Raw genomic sequence first — 19417 nt, forward strand, 5'->3', positions numbered from 1 at the left:
CTGGCATTTATTTTAATGTAGAAAGTGACCAGACAGCTGTATTATAATACTTAATTAAAAGGATTTTGGTTCAGGAAGTTGTATTATTTTAAAACTTCTTTATTGTGTAATTTATCGCTGTGTACTGTCTCTCTATCCCTAAACTTGAAGAAATGCAATTTCATAGTCAAAATTATGGGGTACATTAATAACAAGTATTTTTTACTTTTTACTCCTGTATTATGGATTCTTGGAAAAAATGGTCATATTCATAATGAATACTTGTTTCAAGAACTCGACACATCCCTAATGAAAATCCCAACTGACTATCCAGACTGCTTATCACTGTACAATAAGAGCTTCTATACCTGTACAATGTCTCGTTCTGCAAAGCGCCCCCTGGATGAGACCCGAACTTCATCTCCATCCAGTTCCTCCATTGCTACAGAGAAAGAGAAGAACAAGACAATATGAATGTAGCAGTGGGAACAATATGGTATTTTGAAATCGTTGTGTAGAAATGTGGAGACTCTTCCCAAATAATCTTAACTGGAAATCCAGTGGTTCTGAATTAAAGGGCAATGGTAATTTAAAGGCAGCTGTAGTAATACAAAATGGTATCACAATGGTATGAACCAACACGCACTTTGCAGTAGCATGGTACCATCGGTCCCGACAGTGCTACTGTATCAAGACCACAATATTAATGCTGTTGCCTTCTAGTGGTTCTGCTTATGATTCTTCAGGGTGATACACGGTATTAATGGTATCGCAACAGTATTTTAATTGATTAAAGATTAGGAAAAAAATATTAAAACATGACCCAAGAAAATATTCTCTCATGTCACATCTATATATATGGTATATGGGTTAAATAAACAGTAGTAAAGAATTATATATGTCGAGAGTTATTATTGGCCAGTAATATTCACAAAAATATCAAGAAAAACCCACCCAGCTGTTTTAGAGCAATCTTTACAACAATATTTGGTAAAAACAGCAATCAGTAATTCAATCTCTTTGGCCACCAATGAGTTGTTTGGAAGATGTACAGGTCAGCAACCAATTTCCCTTAGGATGTTTGTAATGCCTGAGAAATGTGTAGTCATTACAGCTCTGTGATACAGCAGATGCAATTCATTTAGCAATGGCGGTGGAGCATACAAGCACCCCCCTCACTGGGAGAAAAATCCTTACAGGTTACTGACACAAATTATGTACTAAACCTACTAACGGCATTAAATTGAATATTTTAAAAAATCTATATATCTATCATGAATTCATGGTGATTTCTCAAAGGTTAAAAGCAGTGAAGTAATAAATTATTTTAGGTTGAAAAATCTATTTTTAAATCATGAGCTATTACCTGTCTGATAAATGTAATTTTCACTTGTATATAATTAATTATCTGTAGGTCTCTAAGTACAGACTGCTAATTGGGGTCAAAGTTGAACATTGAGCTACCACAGCTTCCCCAGCAATGGATGTAGACAGAGAACCAGAAGGCACTGGAAGCATGGTACTACAATAGATTACCACTGTGTGTGGGTTCATATCATTTAATTCTACCAAGGTCATAATATTGCAGCTGCCCTTGTGAAAGCATTGGCATTGAGGATAATTGGGGGGGGGGGGGGGGGGGTAGATGAATGGAGCAAAGTACAGAGAAGTCCTTGAGGAAAACCTGCTGCCCTCTGCAAGAAAGCTGAAACTGGGACGGAAGTTCACCTTTCAGCATGACATCGACCCAAAGCACACAGCCAAAGATACACTGGAGTGGCTAAGGAACAAAAAGGTAAATGTCCTTGACTGGCCCAGTCACAGCCCCGACCTAAATCCAATCGAAAATTAGTGGCATGACTTGAAGATTGCTGTCCATCAACGCTCCCCAAGGAACTTGACAGAGCTTGAACAGTTTTGCAAAGAAGAATGATCAAATATTGCCAAATCTAGGTGTGCAAAGTTGGTAGAGACCTATCCCAACAGACTCACAGTTGTAATTGCTGCCAAAGGTGCTTCCACCAAGTATTAACTCAGGGGGGTGGAGACTTATCCAATTATGATCTTCAGTTTTGTATTTTTAACATATATTTTTTTTCTCAATAAAAACTTTTTTCCCCTTAACAGTGTGGAGTATGGTGTGTAGATAAGTGGATAAAGTCCTCATTTAAATGCATGAAACTCTGAAGCACTGACACGACAAAATGTGAAAAAGGGCGTGTAGACTTTCTATAGGCACTGTATGTATATATATATATATTCATTGAGACATCATATATATATATCGAAACGTTGGGCAGCTGGCTCTTTGAGCTAAATATATATATATATATATATATATATATATATATATATATATATATATATATATATATATATATGATGTCTCAATCCTAAAACTTTTGGCTATAGCTGTATGCTTTATTTATTCATATTTTACAAAAAAAAAATATATACTCTTATTGTAATACAGAATTGAATTATTTAAATTGTTCAATATTGTTATAAGGGATACCTATTAGAGTGTTCTGTTCCTCAATATAGTAAAAGAGACATTGCAGAAAATGCACCTTGTGAAGCAGGCCAATTAATCTTGTCTGAAGACATTAGAGGGAAAAAAAGTTTATTTCATAATCAATAATAATTTGGACTTCTTTGTTACAATTGTAACAAGAACACACCTCTTACTGCTTTAAATGGTGACATTTATTTAAGTTTTAAGCTGTTGTATACTAGCTATAGCAACATCTTTATCTACAGTCTCTGCACTAAAGGGATTTTACAAGAGTGCTTATACAGTGCTCAGAATAGCTGGGTGCACCACCTCCCATTGCCCTGAACTATATTTTTATACATGTGTTCTGTCTTAGGTTTTGAAGTGTGTGATACAACCTTTTTAAAAAGTTTTCAGCTGTAAATTTGCATGCTCATTTTGCAGTTTTACCAGGAGTATACCATTTACAATAGTTTGCCCTGTTTTTTTATTTTTTTTTGCATTTTAGTATTATTAATGCTATTTAATTTAAAATGCAAAAGAAAAAAAAAAACACCTACAAAAATAAAAATTATATAAAATGCTGATACATCTTTACTAATTCTGGTAAAAAAAAAAAGTATAAAACATAAATGGGACAAAATCCCACTCACAACACTGTACTTAAATAAACAATTAAATGAGCAATCTGTGAATGAATGTGACCAGACATACCTTTTAGTTATATACACTTTGCTTAAGCCATGGGCATATGGCTACATTGGCTTAAAGAATGTTTAATCTTTAAACCAGCTACAAGTTCCTGACAGAGAAGCTGCCGCGCTAAAGTAAAGAGACATTTCACTTAAGCATCGCACTTGAGTGGATTAAGCCAACTAGTGAGCTTGCTGGCCTTGAAACCTAGCGTTTTAGCGAGTGCACCATCAGAAACTGCCACTAAAGGAAAAATACCCTTCAGTCAAGTCTCCATGGTTGTTTCATCTCATTGCCAGATTGAACATTACAGAGATTGAACAGAGCCCCCTCACTGCCACATGGATCTGTATCCCATGAATAAATAGAGCAGATTCTCCCAGGGTTGCTTGCAGCAGATGGTCTCTGAGTGAGGGCAGGAAGGTAACTCAGACTACTGTCCCTCCTGGGACGAGTTCTGCTTTGGAACATCTGTTTCGGGACGGAAGGTACCCTGGGTTTCCTCTGGGAGGCCCCGAATTTGCATACCAGCTTCCCCCTCTCCCCAACCTCCCTCTCAGCCCCTCAGTAACTACAGTATCAGGCAGAAATGTCAAGACCCAAGGCAGCACCAAGTCAGTATCATAGCAACCAAAACCACATGAAGCTGCAGCCCCACAATCACAGTCAGTTGATTTTGGTATTCAGCTCATCCTTCTGTGCACTCGTCACTTACCATCGCTGTTGGTTATCCAGTTTGTTTACATTCCCCATGGCAAGTTTCATTTGCAGGCACATAGGTTTAGTCCCCTTTCTTGCCCCCTTATCGTTTTGCAGACTAAACTGGCATTCTGCTGGGAAGGGTATTGTGAGGGGTGACACTGGTAGGCACAATGAGAGCTTCCCTTCACATATATGCAAGCGCCCCTCACCTGAACACCTCTGTTGAGCACCACCAAACGGGACTGTACCGAAGTTTGTGGTGGTTTTGTTTTATGGATCAATGCAAGTTGGAAACAGAAATAAACAACCACTGTGATAAGGACAACCAGTGAGTGCAAAGAAAGAACAATCCACACAAGCAAGCACAGTTTGCATTTTAGTCACAAAGATCATCCTCTCTCCAGCAAGGCATGCAAATGAGCGTATTAAATCTGTCCCATCGCTGGCACAGATAATGATTTGAATTCCTACCATTTCTTAATGACAAGTTCATATTCCGACACGGTTCCCTGGCTCTGTCAGTTGATCAAAGGATCAGCACTTGGAGCGACTGCCCATAAATCGAGATATTTATAAATTTACACAAGCCAGCTCTTCATAATAGGTCCCTCCGAGATGAGAGCTCCAGTTATGCAGGGATGATAGTGACTTTAAAAACATCCAGCAGAGAATTCTTCAAACATTTTCCAACCAATGATTACAACTAAAAACCGTGGTGCCAGTCACAACAAGTGAGTTATTCTTAGTAAAACACTTCTCTCTTGCTTTGTTACGTAATTTTACCTTGCTACAAATTAGACTCACCTGTCAAACTCGAATGAAGAGCTCTGATTATATCCAATGGCTCAAACACAGCCTCCTACCACTTTATATATAAAGTGGTAGGAGGCTGTGTGGTCCAGTGGTTAAAGAGAAGGGCTTGTAACCAGGAGGTCCCCGGTTCAAATCCCACCTCAGCCATTGACTCATTGTGTGACCCTGAGCAAGTCACTTAACCTCCTTGTGCTCCGTCTTTCGGGTGAGACGTAGTTGTAAGTGACTCTGCAGCTGATGCATAGTTCACACACCCTAATCTCTGTAAGTCGCCTTGGATAAAGGCGTCTGCTAAATAAACAAATAATAATAAATAATAATAATAATTGGGCATTTATTTACAGAAATACTTTGTGCATGCTGTAAACTACTCTATCACCAACCCACGCTTGAAAGCAATTTACATTTCCATTGTCAAATACTAGGAACCTTGTGATACTCTATTGCCTCTTATATTGCTAAAAGTACAAAACTAAGCAAAAATGTCCATAAATGAGGTCTATACCACCTCTTTTTCAATCAGTGTGGTAGTTCAATGGAGGAGTAGTCTATCTAGTCTCAAAATGTTTTTTATCATGTCATCATCAGCGACAGTGGAATCAATTGATAGAAACAGTGGCATATCGAAATACTGTTGTCATTACAGTCATTAAAATATAGTCTGGCAGAACACCTGCCCTCCAGGACCAGGATTGGAAACCCCTAGGTTAGATTAATGTAATAGTCCCCAGCATCTGCTTGGTTAAAGGAAGGAAACCACTTGGAAACACAATAAAAGAGACTGTGAGAATGATGCTATGCTAATAAGAGGCAAGACAAATGAAAGCTGTATGCATTACATATTGAAAACAAACAGACTACCAGTAAGCAACATTTCACAAGCTGATGGCCCTGTGCTGACAGACGGTTCTAGCTCACACAAGCACAAGTTCCAAAATAAGAAAGAAAAAGGCTAGGCCCTATGGGAACAGGAGCAGACATCATGCCTGGCTCTCTCTTAATTGCTGTCTGGTATTATGTTTACTTTATTGCCTGATGACTTGGAAAAAGATTTCAGGGAGACCAACCAAGTTGGCTGTCAAACTGGGAAGAAGCACACTCCTGCAGCTGCCTCTGCAATTCTGAAACTGATAACATCTCACATATATGTGCTCTAAATCACAGGTGACAAACAGTCCAATAGCAACCTCTCTTTTGTACTGAGTTGCTGTCAGTTGTCTAGACAAAAAACAACACTGAGTGCGATAGATTGAACACACTGGAATTTCACATCAACAGTTTAAGGAGAATAAATTGCGTATAGAAAAAAAAAAGTGCATTTTTGTTTCTGTATTTGGAAACCTAAAGACAATTAATATTTCTATTGGAATAAGATTTTTGATTTTCTACAGTCCAATACACTGCAAATCAACCACCCAAAAATAACTGAACAGAACAGAAATCAGAACACATGCCAATAAACTGTTAGTAGATAGGGACCAATATGGGCAGTCAGATTGACACTGATTCAATGTGACGACTGTGCAAGGGTTTGTTCTGGAGGAATACATGACAGTACTCAATGATTACTGCATCTAATTCCTTCAGAGAAGTCCAGAGTACAAACCAAGGGCAGTCATGGCAAGGCTGTACAATGGGGAGACCGCATTGCATTGCCTACATTACAGAAAGGATATTGTGGCACTGAAGAGCAACCAGATGAATCCCAGGGTCAAAAGGAGTTTTGAAGATAAGCTGAGGGGACTGATCTATTTAGCCTAGAACTAAAGAAGGGGTAGGAGAGACTTGATTGAAGGTTTTACAATCACACAAGAAGTTGGCAAAGTTAAGCCTAGTCACTACGTCAATCACAGCACAGAGACCAGGACTAGAGGACACATTACAGACTTAGTACAAAGTGTGGGAGACACATTAGTGTGGTGAGTGTCTGGAGTTAGCAAGCCTGTTGCTGCTCACTGGGATCCTTCAAGAGCTGAGGAGATGAAGTTCTAGGATGAATCAGCGACTAGGAACCGGACCAGCACTGATCGGCTGAGTAGCCTCTTTATTTGAAACAGTCTTGGATACTAAAACAGTGCTAACTGAACAACCAGTGCTCTATCAAAGTCTGTCACTGAATACATCTCTGGACTCTCTTGTCTCATCATACAGGTTCCCAAAAGCTGCAGAGTTATGCCTAAATAACTTGATTTAACATGAAACTTTATAGAGCGGACTCTTTCTTTGTAACTTGGTTGTCTAGTAGACATCTTTATATTGCTGATCAAGTTATTCAACATCAAATAAAAAGGATATAAGGGTATTCTCTGTAGACAGCTGTTGAATGGTACATTAGCTTTCCACAGCAGCTGATAAATGGAGACCTGCTTAAGCTTTAGGTTAGGTTAATTGTGTTTCCATCAGGCAGCTGCACCTAAAAACCCCCTCTGATGTATTTATCTATCCCCACCTCGGTGAGTATCAAAATGAACACTGGGCTGCATTTTTGAGTTACTAGCACCTGAGGTACTCTGCAAAAGAAAATGAATTGTTACATGAATTAGGCATATGCAGATATTTCACAGTGGTTGGTAGTAGTAACACTCCGGTAAGACGTCTCTAACATGGTTTGCTTCAGTTCCACACACAGTTGAAAATTGTGCTATACACTGAGGAATATAATTGACTCAAACGCCATCAAATTACCAGATTGAACTTGACCAAGAAACAGTGTTTTCAGCTGGAAAAACTATTGCCCTCTGATATCATGCACAGGAGACTAAAGCAAACAGACAAAATAAAAATGCACAATTAAGGCAAATTGAATATTGAACAAACAGGGGCAGAGACTGTAAACGTAATTGCTGTACACATTCTTTAGGCAATAGAGTGTACCGTGCAACTTTCAGTAGAAATGTTTATCTTCTAAAATGACCTTTGATGCAATAATTGTCCTCAATAACGCTCAACTAAAGTCCATGCCGTCTGTCTAAACTATACTGTACCATATTAAATGGTTTCTAGCCAATCAAATGGGAAAAACATATATCTTCCCATAAACCCGTAAAGGCAGCGTCTTATTCAATCAAGTTTACACTTATAGGAGAATTGAGTCTTCATAGCAATATTCACCAGCATCCAGTGAGATGGCAAAACTCCAAACATGCTTCACTGAATAAAGAAGAAAAAAAATGAATGTAGGGCTTTTGAATGTTAACTACGTGAAGTCTCAGTTCATAACATTCATAGCGCCCTAGACTTTATCACTTAAATATCTCATAGACAACCAGTATTAACCATCGATAAAGAAGAGCCACCCATCAATATTAATCATCCTGGTGAATCCCTGTGACTTATTAAAAACACCCTCTGTATAAGAAAGCTTCCTACTGATGTCTACTCACCATCAAACTCTGCTGGGCCGACCCCAATGATTATGATGGACATTGGAAGAGAAGCAGCCTGCATAGATTAAAATGGGATACTCAGTCATAAATCAGGCTTTACCAAACAGCAAACAATGAATAATACATCAGTACTATATTAAATCACACAAAACAGAAGGAAGAAGTACAGCAACCCCACCTTCCCCCTCACAAGATTGATTAACTGATTACTGTATTCCTTCGAATTTGAGACACACTTCAAAGATATTTTGCTTCTCAAAAATAGCCTGTATTTAAATTTGAGTACAGTATAGTGATATACGTGACGACTGCGTCTTAAAATTGAGGGCGTCTTAAATTCGAAGGAATACAGTAATTAAAAAATAATAGGAAATTGCAAAGGCATGTTATGAAACAATTAACTAGCAAGAAACAACTTTTAGGCATGTATATATATATATATATATATATATATATATATATATATATACACACACACACAAATATCAGCTTTCAAAGTACAGTGCAGTGCACGTAAGGCTAAACTTTGAAATAATTCAGTATACAGACCCCATGGAATAAAACTAGCTACATTTGTGGATGAGGAATCGCTAAGAAAAAACAAGTAGCACATGTGTTAGATTGGGTTTGTTCTGCTTGACATAATACTTTTAAAATTGGACCTTCAGCAAGTGCATTTGTGTTCACACTGGCTAACACATTCTTAAAAGGTCAAATACTTTATATAGCTGGTTTTCAAGACCTCATTAAAAAGGAGCAGCAAAGAAAACAAACAGTAATACTCTAGGTTTGGTCAAGTAACTACTGTGTCTATTATTTTGTAATGAGATTCACTTAAAGAAAAAAATGCCTATCGTGAAAAATAACAACTAAATACTGTGCTGTTCCTTTACCTTGGGCAGAATTTAGGCATAAAAACCTAATCAGGCATTGTGATTCACTTTTAAAATCAATGAGAAATACAGCTAAGCTGAAACATGTAGAGATATTGACCTTCGCTATTTAAAACGAACGAGCAACGTAGCAATGTGAAACTAATTGTATATTGCAATTCACTTCAGCAGTAGGGGAACAGCAAAATAATAAAGTGGATTGTAATCAAAATGAAATGACACCTTTATAAAAATCTTATCTAATTAATATCCTATTGTGTACGTTCTCTCAAAGACAATCGCTCAGTTTGTGGGAGGGACGGTTTGGAGTTCTGCTCTGATGCCAATTGATTACTCATGTTCATTAAAACGGGAGGAGTTCTTGTGATTGTACTAAATAGCAGGTTGTATAAAAAACGTTCTTAAAAATATAAATACTCTCCACAGATTCAATGTAACTCTCACTCTGTAATTAAGCCTATGGTAGATGAGCAACCAGCAAGACGGTAAAATGACCTGCACTGTCTTAAACTTTATTCAAATAAATATGTAGTTCTACAACCGGTACCTTATTTAAAAAACTGTGTACACCTCAAACTAAAACGATAGTCACTACTCTGAACTAATGGACCTGGTAATGAATTAGGCACGGAGGTTCACACTTAACATATTGTAGAGTCCTGTTCTTGGTAAAATGAAAACTGATGGCTGAACTGAATGGACATTGGCAATATCAGGTGTGTGCTCGAACGAGGTTCCCAAACTGGGGGTCGGAGACCTCAGGGGGGGCTGCAAGATGGTTTTAGGGGGGCCGTTTTAATGTCAATCACTATTTACCATGCTTACTACGCCAGCAAAAATATATATATACATTTTCAACCAATGGGTACCAATTTGAAACACATAAAGAAAAAAATTCTGTAGTGACGTGATTTGAAAAATAACCACTAGGGGCACCTGTTCTTGCCCCTCTCATTATGATTTTGTATAGGGATGCTTCATGTTAGCCTCTCGTTTCTGGTAGACTGAATGATGATAATATTATTGTTGTTATGAGCATTCATTGACACTGCTTCCCCAGAGCTCACTTGAAACTGCTTGGCTCAGTTTCAGATAAATACATTAGCTGACTTACATTGACAATGGCTTCCTTCGTCTGCACCATATCAGAGATGACACCGTCTGTGATCATCAATAGGACAAAATACTGCGAGCCATCCGTCATATTAGCAGCTGATCTGCATTGAATCAGAAGTCAGTTGAACATTTTAATACATAACTTTGAATTCAATCATTTCTTATCCATATTACTATTCAAACACTGCTTTTTAATCCATTTTAATCATAGTTTCAAAATTAAGATATGGTTCAGGGTTAAAAAAATAAATAAAATGTGTCCACTGTCCACATATATTTTCATTTATGTTACACAGCAGTAAGGATCATCCTCCTTTTCATTTCAATGGGCTATGTGATGTCGTAGCCATGGCGTTATCTCAGGACATCACCATGGTTATCTTTAAACCTATGTCTGATAGTTGTATTTCATTTCAAATTGCTTCACAGCCATTGTATATCTGCAACATGGCCAAATAAGCAATATAGCACAACAGAGTGTGTGTCGTTGTGGGATATTGCTGCTTCTCGTGTTGGTTGAAGACCCTTGGCTTTGCCTCATGACTCACAATGCACCCCTGACCATATCCCACAACGACACACACACTGTTGTGCTATATCTTTTAATTGGACAATACCCATAATAAAACTGAACCTTTATGAGATTGCATAAATACTATGCCCCTGTGGTAAACTGCAAATTACTCTTTACTCTAAAAAACTCTAATTTGGTAAAAAAAACACCTCCTTGTAAAGGAGCTTCACAATTGTTCTGTGACTTGGACATATTATAAGGACAGGCCACACAATTAACTCACTGAACCCAAAACGCAGGCAAGTAGAACAAAGAGCATTAGTAGGTATACAGTCCAGTACAGCTCAACAGGCTACAGCTATGGCCAAAAGTTTAGCATTATCTAGAATTAAAAAACAAACAAACAAACAAACAAACAAACAAACAAACAAAAACTATATGAACATAATTTAGATATTTTATTTAATATCATGAAATCAAAATAATACTGCAAAAGTCTACCGGAAGCCATCATCACAGTATTTCATGTTAGATTTGGAAATGTCAATTTTTGTCAGTTATTTTCTTAAGTATATGAAAAACTACAAAGCGGCATGTAATACGATATGTTAACGTAACATTATTCAGCAGGTTGCATTCGACTTTATGAAGTGACATTTTTTTATTCTATAGGTTAATGCAAAAGCTTTGGCCATAGCTGCAGAATGCAGATGGACTTCATGGAACAGGTGGTAAATAAGAGCACATGTACAGTTCACAGCAACCTGAGAGACAGAACGAGAGCGCCTCCAGTTAGGAATTAATTATAACTAACTAACCTTCCCAGTGGGCAGGCCAGTGGCCAGTTCCCTGGAACAGAACAGGGGAGACCAGTCATGGCCATTTCACCTTTCAAAAAACTGGAGCCCTCAAGGGCCCTGTTCATATAAAGACTGTTTAATTCTGTGAGTGAGTAATCCGTCTTTAAATACCCTTACACAAGATGTGCAACTGTATCCCCCTCTTCCCTGGGGTTTACTGCTGCTACCTGCAGTCCAGTCCATACTTTATCTGTGGCATGTATGGCATTATTTAACCACTGTGTATAAGATTGTTATTTCTTGCTACTGCTTGATATGCATACATGCTACCTTGGTCATTAATGACTTGACACTAGTTTCAATTACTTAGGAACCATAATTGTGAGTGACATCTCCTGTAATCCCTGATTAATAAAATCTCAGATAGTTTAACCAAGGTTTACAAAATGCCATGCTGTCGTCTACAAAATCGATACATCTTTTATTCAAGGCAGCCGAACATGCAATACACGTACATCTACCAGAACAGCATCAACGTTCATTTTAAGTTTTCTTAAGCCTTTTAAAAGCAGTGTAATTTATTTTCATCAAACTACACTGAACTGGGACTCTCAGCCCAAGTTAGGATTGCAGGCTGGCTCTCAAATCACTTCAATGGATTATCTGAGTCACTATGGGACAAATATACAATGAATTGGGAAAATGGAAATATACATTATATACAAATTACGAAAACAACAAATGATTTACAGCTAGATTAGGGGTGGGGATTATATCACTCATGTTCCCTTGGTAACTCGGAATAGATAAATCCTGCAAACAGTTTAATGAGCAATTCATCTCACAAGTATAATAATACCCCAAAACGTGCACATTTTTTCTTGGTAAGTAGAAAAACTCACTAAATATCTTAGTATCTCTGAATACAAAATAGTCTCCTCTTTAAAAATATACAAAAGTCTCTCCCACAAGTGCTGTGGTACCCAAATATGATCCACTTACTACCAATGCAGAATGACTGGGTGTGATATTTTCTCTTCATTTTACCCTCAAAAATAGGTTTCTGGCTCAGGACTGCCAAGGACAAAACTGCACTGAATATTGTACCAGTCTAGCCAGTCACCACTAAAATAGAACAAAAATGCTCCAACCAGTCATTCAGCATTGTTAGGGTACCGTTCTATTTGTGAGATAGTTGTCTTTCTCATTCAAATATGTTGCATATTTGTAAAGAGGAGACAATTATCTATTCAGAGATACCAAGATATCTACTAAGTAAAGGGTCTGAGTGAGAAAAAATGTGCAATAAAATTGCCACTCCCAGTTGTTTTGTAAATAATTTGTTGTTTCCATAATTTGTGTCAGTACTGTAGATTCTGTTTTCTGACGTGATAACTCAGTAAATTGAATGTAATATAATTGTGCATGCTGGTAGAGGGCTTGCTGCCCATGACACCCATTGGTTGTGAGGGTTCTCAATCCTTTTCAGAGGGAGAGCAGCTTGGTGCTGAGGGAACACTACAGGCTACACTGGCAATGGTGCCACATTTAGAAATACTAAAAGAGACAAATGCAATAAATTAAATGACAAAGTTTAGACTAAAAGTCTGTTCTGGCTACATAGCATATCAGTCAACAGGGGAAGCAGCTGGTTGGTTTATAAAGGGGTAAAAAACACACACATATATCTTTAACCTATAGAACCAGTTACAATGTTTTAAAAGGAATATATATGTTTGCTATAACATATGTTTCTTAATATATATATATATATATATATATATATATATATATATATATATATATATATATATATAATTAAGAACTAAAAAGTTGAACCTGAAACAGCAAAAAAAAAAAAAAAAAAAGTTTAGGCCAGTTTATGTGTTGCACAATATAGTGAGCGACAGAAGGTTTGACTGAAAATAGAAGTCCCATAATGCCCATAATGGAGTGCTTTTGTATAATTTAAACCAAAATACCTTTGGCTATATAATTTCCCACAGCATTGGCCATTTAGATAACCAGCTTTATGGAATAGCACATAATCCATATCATCACTTCCATTACTGCAATTCAAAGCCACAGAGCAGAGGAAGTGAGGAGCACACGAATCCCATACAGAGGACAATCAGGGGAAGATTGGAGCCCTGGCACTGCTGATTACATATCTACCAGCCAAGCGGCTGTCAACGTGACCTGGCTCGGGAGCTCCGCGCTCTGCTTCAGATGAATACGCTTTGTGTAGGGTGCAGTTTGGGCCACGTTGACCACAAAATGAACCTTAGCGAGTAAGTGCAATTCGTTGATTGCCCTTGTTATTTTGCCCATTTTGTTCCAGAAACCAAAGATATTTTTATGGTTAGAAAAATTGGGATCCGTTTTTTGTTGTTTTGAATTATGAGAGATGGCCTACAATCCTGAAGCGTCAAGTGAAGGGATGTTTAGATATATTCCAGTACCAGTTACAGTATGTGAACATGGCGTGCATTGTTCAAGAGATATCCTACTTAACAGATGAACACAATGACTAGGTTTAAGGCAGTTTCCCCTATCACGATATTTCACTGATTTTCCAGGTAAAAGAACTAAACCTGAACCTATGGACGCTCTAGGTAGGAACAACTAATTAAAGTAGAACCTATCATATCCGATCCTATAAGATACAATACCCTTTATTAACCAATGGACCTCTAGCATGTGTCATCTACACATGCTGCTACCAAGTGAACGGTACAGTTGGAAACTCATCAATGTATATTTTATTTTGGGTCCAAAACTGTAAATTCAGCTCTTAGCAGGAAAGAATAGATTCAGTTGCAGATAAAAAAACAGGTGCTAGAAAAGACGAGAGGGGTATTGCTGCAGACCCGGAGGCAGTTGAAAAGGCTTGAGGTTTGAGAGGTTTGAGAATCGATTTGCACCTTTTACATGCTAGCTGCCACCAAGTTCACTTAAAACACAGCTCGAAAGCTCAGGGTTAATATAATGATTGTACCTTTAGAGCAGAAACAATCTTTTTTCACAGTTTTTTTAGAACTCCATTTATGTCTTGTGTTAACATGCACTTTTAGTGCAAAAAAACAATACATAAATAAGCTGTCAGATTACTTTGGCATGGACTGAGAAAGTACGGTAATAACTATTTTTGGAATGCTGCTTTGTAATGTCCAAATACTGTATTACAGTGCTTTGTTTTTAATACTGCACTTTTTTTTTTTGCAATCATTTTTACTGATTTACTTTGCATAGTAGATGTGCAGCACTGCACTTTGGTGTTGATACACACTGCTGTAGCTGAACTTGTTAATTTATAATGCCCTGACATTAATAAAACAACGGCAATGTAGTATCACGATTCCCTCAGAGATATGATATTTTCACTTATCCGATGGACCCCTGGATCCAATTAAATCGGATATGACAGGCTCTACTGTAATGTCTTTCTTTCCTCTTTTCTTTTTAATACATGGTGAATGTCAAAATGTTTTTTTTCACATTATGAAACCTTTGAGAAGAATAATATCAGCACACAAGGGAATGCGAGTAGCCTTCTTTGTAAGACAGGCGAGGGAAGGAGACTGTAGGGAGCATGTCAGCTGAGTTTTGACAACCCTGTGGTATATAACAAGTCACAGGAATTCAGTTTGTCTTCCAATTTCCGAATTACTGTCTCAGCTGATTTAAAAAAAGAAACAGTGTTTCTAGGTGTCTAGCAGAAGCTTACACCTTTTTAACCATCTGAATGTGCATAAAGCTATTAAATCCATGTCCTGTGTGTTTATTACCTTCAGTGTTTTTCTTACCCTGCTCCATTCCTACAACACTGTGTAGTTGAAATATTTCTGAAGGTAAACCCCCCTACTCCTTAATGTTAGTCTACAAGAACCCCGTTCTCAACTAGAGGTAGCACTGACTAGTCAAATAGAACAGTGACAATAGACTCTAATCACACATACCATGATTGTATAGTAACTGTGTAGTCCTGCTTTCAGATGGACAGAAGTGTAGTTGTATTTGCAATCCATTAACATATAAATGACATGTTAGAAAATGAATAAATACTTCCAATCAGTTTAAAATAAAATATACTTTATATAAAATATAAAGTGCACAAACAGCAGTGTTACAAAACAATATGCTTATAAGAGCACCAGACATTATCAATACATGGCTTATTGATATATTTGGCTTATTGATAAGTGGCAACTCAGCTATTTGACCAAATTAGTAGTCATTCTACTCCTATTCTGAACACCGTTCTTGATGAGCACTGTGCTGTTCCAATGATTGTCCTCCCCTCCCTCTGCAAGAAGGTTCATTCAGGTGTCAGTGAGAATGGTTCTCAGTGTAGGCTGAGTGAGCACACAGGGCTCAACACAGAATGCCATTAATGCTGAGGGACAAGATCTCCAACTCTTTGAAAAGCAGAGATATAAAAAGTGATGGAATAATAATAATAATAATAATAATAATAATTATTATTATTATTATTATTATTATTATTATTATTATTATTATTATTATTATTATTATTATTATTATTATTATTGAAGCTGTGGAAATGGTACTGAAGATATTAATAGGGTAACAGTCTTGAAGTAGTATATATCAATAACATTATAATAACTTGTATCTCTCTCAGCTGCTTTAGTTTATATGTAAATGCTACTTTCCTCATAAATACCGGGGAAAAAATTACATGTTTTCGTTTTTACTGTTGTTCTCTTGGCAAAACCTCCCCTTTCTAACCCTTTTCTCCTTCGTAAAGCACTGCTACAACAACAGGACTCCCCCTGTGAAATAGCATGTTGCTTTACAGCAGAAAGCTATTTGAAAGAATGTCTCCCATGCTGTACTGCAATGCCAGTTGGACATGGATTGACAGGTTGTTCAAAGCTGTTATTAAGTTTAATTCCACCAATAAGGCACAGTATTGGAGTACGTGGCACATGATATAACACAGTATCCTCTGGCTAGCAAAAGATTGAGATATCTAGCCTGTGTTATTATTTTGTATTGCTGCTGTACTTGCTTTTGCAAATCCTGTTCTAAGTGGATGCTGAATTACAGTCTTTGACAGTAGCTATCTTTTCTTTGGAGACTGCACTACTGACTGGCTTTCTGTGAATAAAGCTATACAGTCTGTTGAAAGCCTTTCGGTTTTCCATTGTGTATTGTATTATCTAACACTTCAAAAACAATCATAGTCACTGTAGACAAGGTGAAATGTTTGTCAGGTTGACTTGACTTGAGTTTCCCACACTTCAGTGTCATTGCTAATGCAGGACAGGTCCATATCCATAACTAACTAGAGCATCAACAGAGGCAGTGGGTTTCTTCTGATTAGAAAAACCACGACACACTGGGGTCTATTCAAGTGATCTAAACAGTGGCGGATCAAATACACAATTAAACAGTAGGGGACATTGAGAAAAGCTAAAATAATAGGTTTCCTGCCAAATGAATATCTAAACAGTGTTTAAATACATTTATTAGCCCCCAATATGCCCTACACATTATTTGGTAGTCGATATGGGTAGTGATATTAGACCTGGCCCACACTGCTGCATTGACTCACTGTAGTTTCCTGTTTCTTTTTTCATCACACACAGGAATGGTTGAGGACTATCTGAATATTTCTGTTTGTATCGAGTGATTGCCACTGTCAGAGCTTAACTGCATCAAGCCTTCCATGATTTTCTGATTACAATGACATCTGTGTTTGTTTGTTTTTTGTAGGTCATGCACTAACATGGAACTATCTGTAATGCCTTATTTCAACTATCTGTAATGCCTTATTTCAATTTGAACACCTTCATAAAGACTACTTAGCTCAAGCACTTCAAAGTGAAATGCAATAGTAGAACATTTGTTTTGAGTGCTGAATGTTTTCAAAGTGATTATTACAGGTAATGCATTTAGCTATCAGCGCAGCTCACACATCATTCTTACCTTGCGACTTGGTTGATAACCGGGGCGAAGTTTGTGGGCCCGTACAGCTGCACTGTTCGGAGGCTCTGGAAATAGGCTTCTAGCACCCCTTCTATTGCCACACAGTTTGGGTTCTCATAGTCTGCATTCTGAAAAGACCAACAGCAAAGGAAAATTTGATACGCTTCAAAATACAAGACCACTAACTACACACAGTTACAGTGTAGTAACATTTACTGAGTATGAAGGCTGGTTAGAATGGTACCAAAGAAACATACTAACGATATGAACTTTTACAATACACACTGATAATCCATTGCAATAACTGTGCGATCAAAACATTGTGACATTGCTTGTAATGCTGTGATCTGCTAATAGTTCTGCTAGGATTTCTTGAGTGTAATTTACTGCATTGTTGTTTTTTAATGTATTTATTTTCCATCATCTCTTTTAGAGCACAGACAACTGCAACCCCACCCCCTCTCTGCCACTGTAGCAACTCTCTGTTAGTAAATGGAAAATCACTGTACAAAAATCGCAGTTTTGGAGGAGACAGAAGTTAACCCTTCTGCAGGTTTAAAAAGTTAGTAAGTCTGGTAAATAATAATTGCAATGGAGGATGCTAGCAGACACACACATGAGGGTGTTAAACTAGCAAGCAATGTTAGGGAATGTAGATAATATAAAATATAACCTTTAAAGTCTTTTATTTATGATTACATTTTTTTTACAGTATCTTTTTAGGACTGAATATTTTAAATTATGGAAATCTTCTTTCATCACAGAATTCTTTCTGTGATATTTTAAACACAGGTTAGAGAGAAACCCCACTTCCCAAGCGGTCGCTATTACTTGTTTGTTGCATATGATGCCCCATCAGTACGAATTCAATTCATTCATCAACTGCCACTGTGAAAAACCAACGCTGACAGTGTGAGTAACATCTCAGTTATGTAAATTAAAAATTCTAACACTGTTACCTCACACACCACAGCTCTCAGTTTTTAAACACAGTGAGCTGTTAAAGAAGTGTAACTCATTTTCATTATAAACAATCCTAATTAGTATCATTAGTGAATCACCCTGATTCTGTATTAACACCCCGGAGACAGCGAGAGTAAAGAGTAAGCTAGATAGTGGACACAGCCTGCATACATATTTGGATAAATATCTCTCGTATGACATATAAGCTGATGCACTCACAACACATTGGGATTGCATTGGTCTTGCTGTATCTATGATTAAAGTGATTGTGGTACTGGTCTCAAAATGTGCAGTTTTGAAAGAAACACATGTTATAAGAAACCTAGATTTTCATTATCGGGTTTGACATGCGATTAATACGACCTCTGTTCGCACCCTTGCTTAACAGGCAGTCTTGCACTGTCTTAGTCATTTCACACAGAGAGTATCCTCACCTTTCATTCTTATTATTCCTTATTCATCTTATCCAGGGGGACTTGCAATTGTTACAAAATACTCTTAAACACCATCTTTGCTGTTATTAACCAACAAGCTGCTTCCCTTATTGACATGCTTTGCAGCCAGTAACATGCTTTGACCCCAAAGACAATGCTGAGGTGAAATGACCTAGGGAGTGTAAAAGACTTCCTTAAAGTAGGTTAAGCAAACTGAGAACTTTTTATCTTAAAGGAGCGCAATACTAGGTGTGGAAAATGAATGGAAAAAAATGCACGTTTGTTATAATGTGTTTCTTATTAAAATTGCACATTAAAGACCGATATAGCGAATGGGACTAAACGATAGGTGATACCCTGCTAAAAATTGCTTTAGTACAACTGCAGTATACCATAGTACTACTACAGTATACTATAGTACTTTTTTGGCAGGGTAGGTAATTATTTTGTAAGCTACAGCTCCTGAAAGCCTTGTGGAACGGATGAAAAGGAAACATACATACATAAAAATGTAATCTAATGGCTAAAATATACAGTATAAGATGCTACCAATTTGCATATAGTGTCCCCGTTCTCAACAGTAGTTTCTGTCATTGAATAGTGTCTTTCCACTAAGTATTGCTTGTACCCTTGTTGTCCATACTGGCTACAGGGATATAGTGGTGTCACATATTT

The 19417-nt window shown here is 37.3% G+C and overlaps 1 protein-coding gene across 1 annotated transcript in view; it reads right to left on the reverse strand.

Annotated features, from left to right (window-relative positions):
- LOC117411965 (copine-9-like) overlaps positions 1-19417 on the reverse strand; it is a 112206-nt gene that overhangs the window by 6042 nt on the left and 86747 nt on the right. The window contains exons 17-20 of the mRNA XM_034019857.3: positions 17346-17473; positions 10075-10177; positions 8065-8122; positions 348-421 (exon numbers count right to left, since the gene is read on the reverse strand). Of these exons, the coding sequence (XP_033875748.1) occupies positions 348-421; positions 8065-8122; positions 10075-10177; positions 17346-17473 (363 nt within the window). The remainder of the gene's footprint in view (positions 1-347; positions 422-8064; positions 8123-10074; positions 10178-17345; positions 17474-19417) is intronic.

This window comes from Acipenser ruthenus, chromosome 16, assembly GCF_902713425.1.
Source record: "Acipenser ruthenus chromosome 16, fAciRut3.2 maternal haplotype, whole genome shotgun sequence".
NCBI classification, from domain to species: Eukaryota; Metazoa; Chordata; class Actinopteri; order Acipenseriformes; family Acipenseridae; genus Acipenser; species Acipenser ruthenus.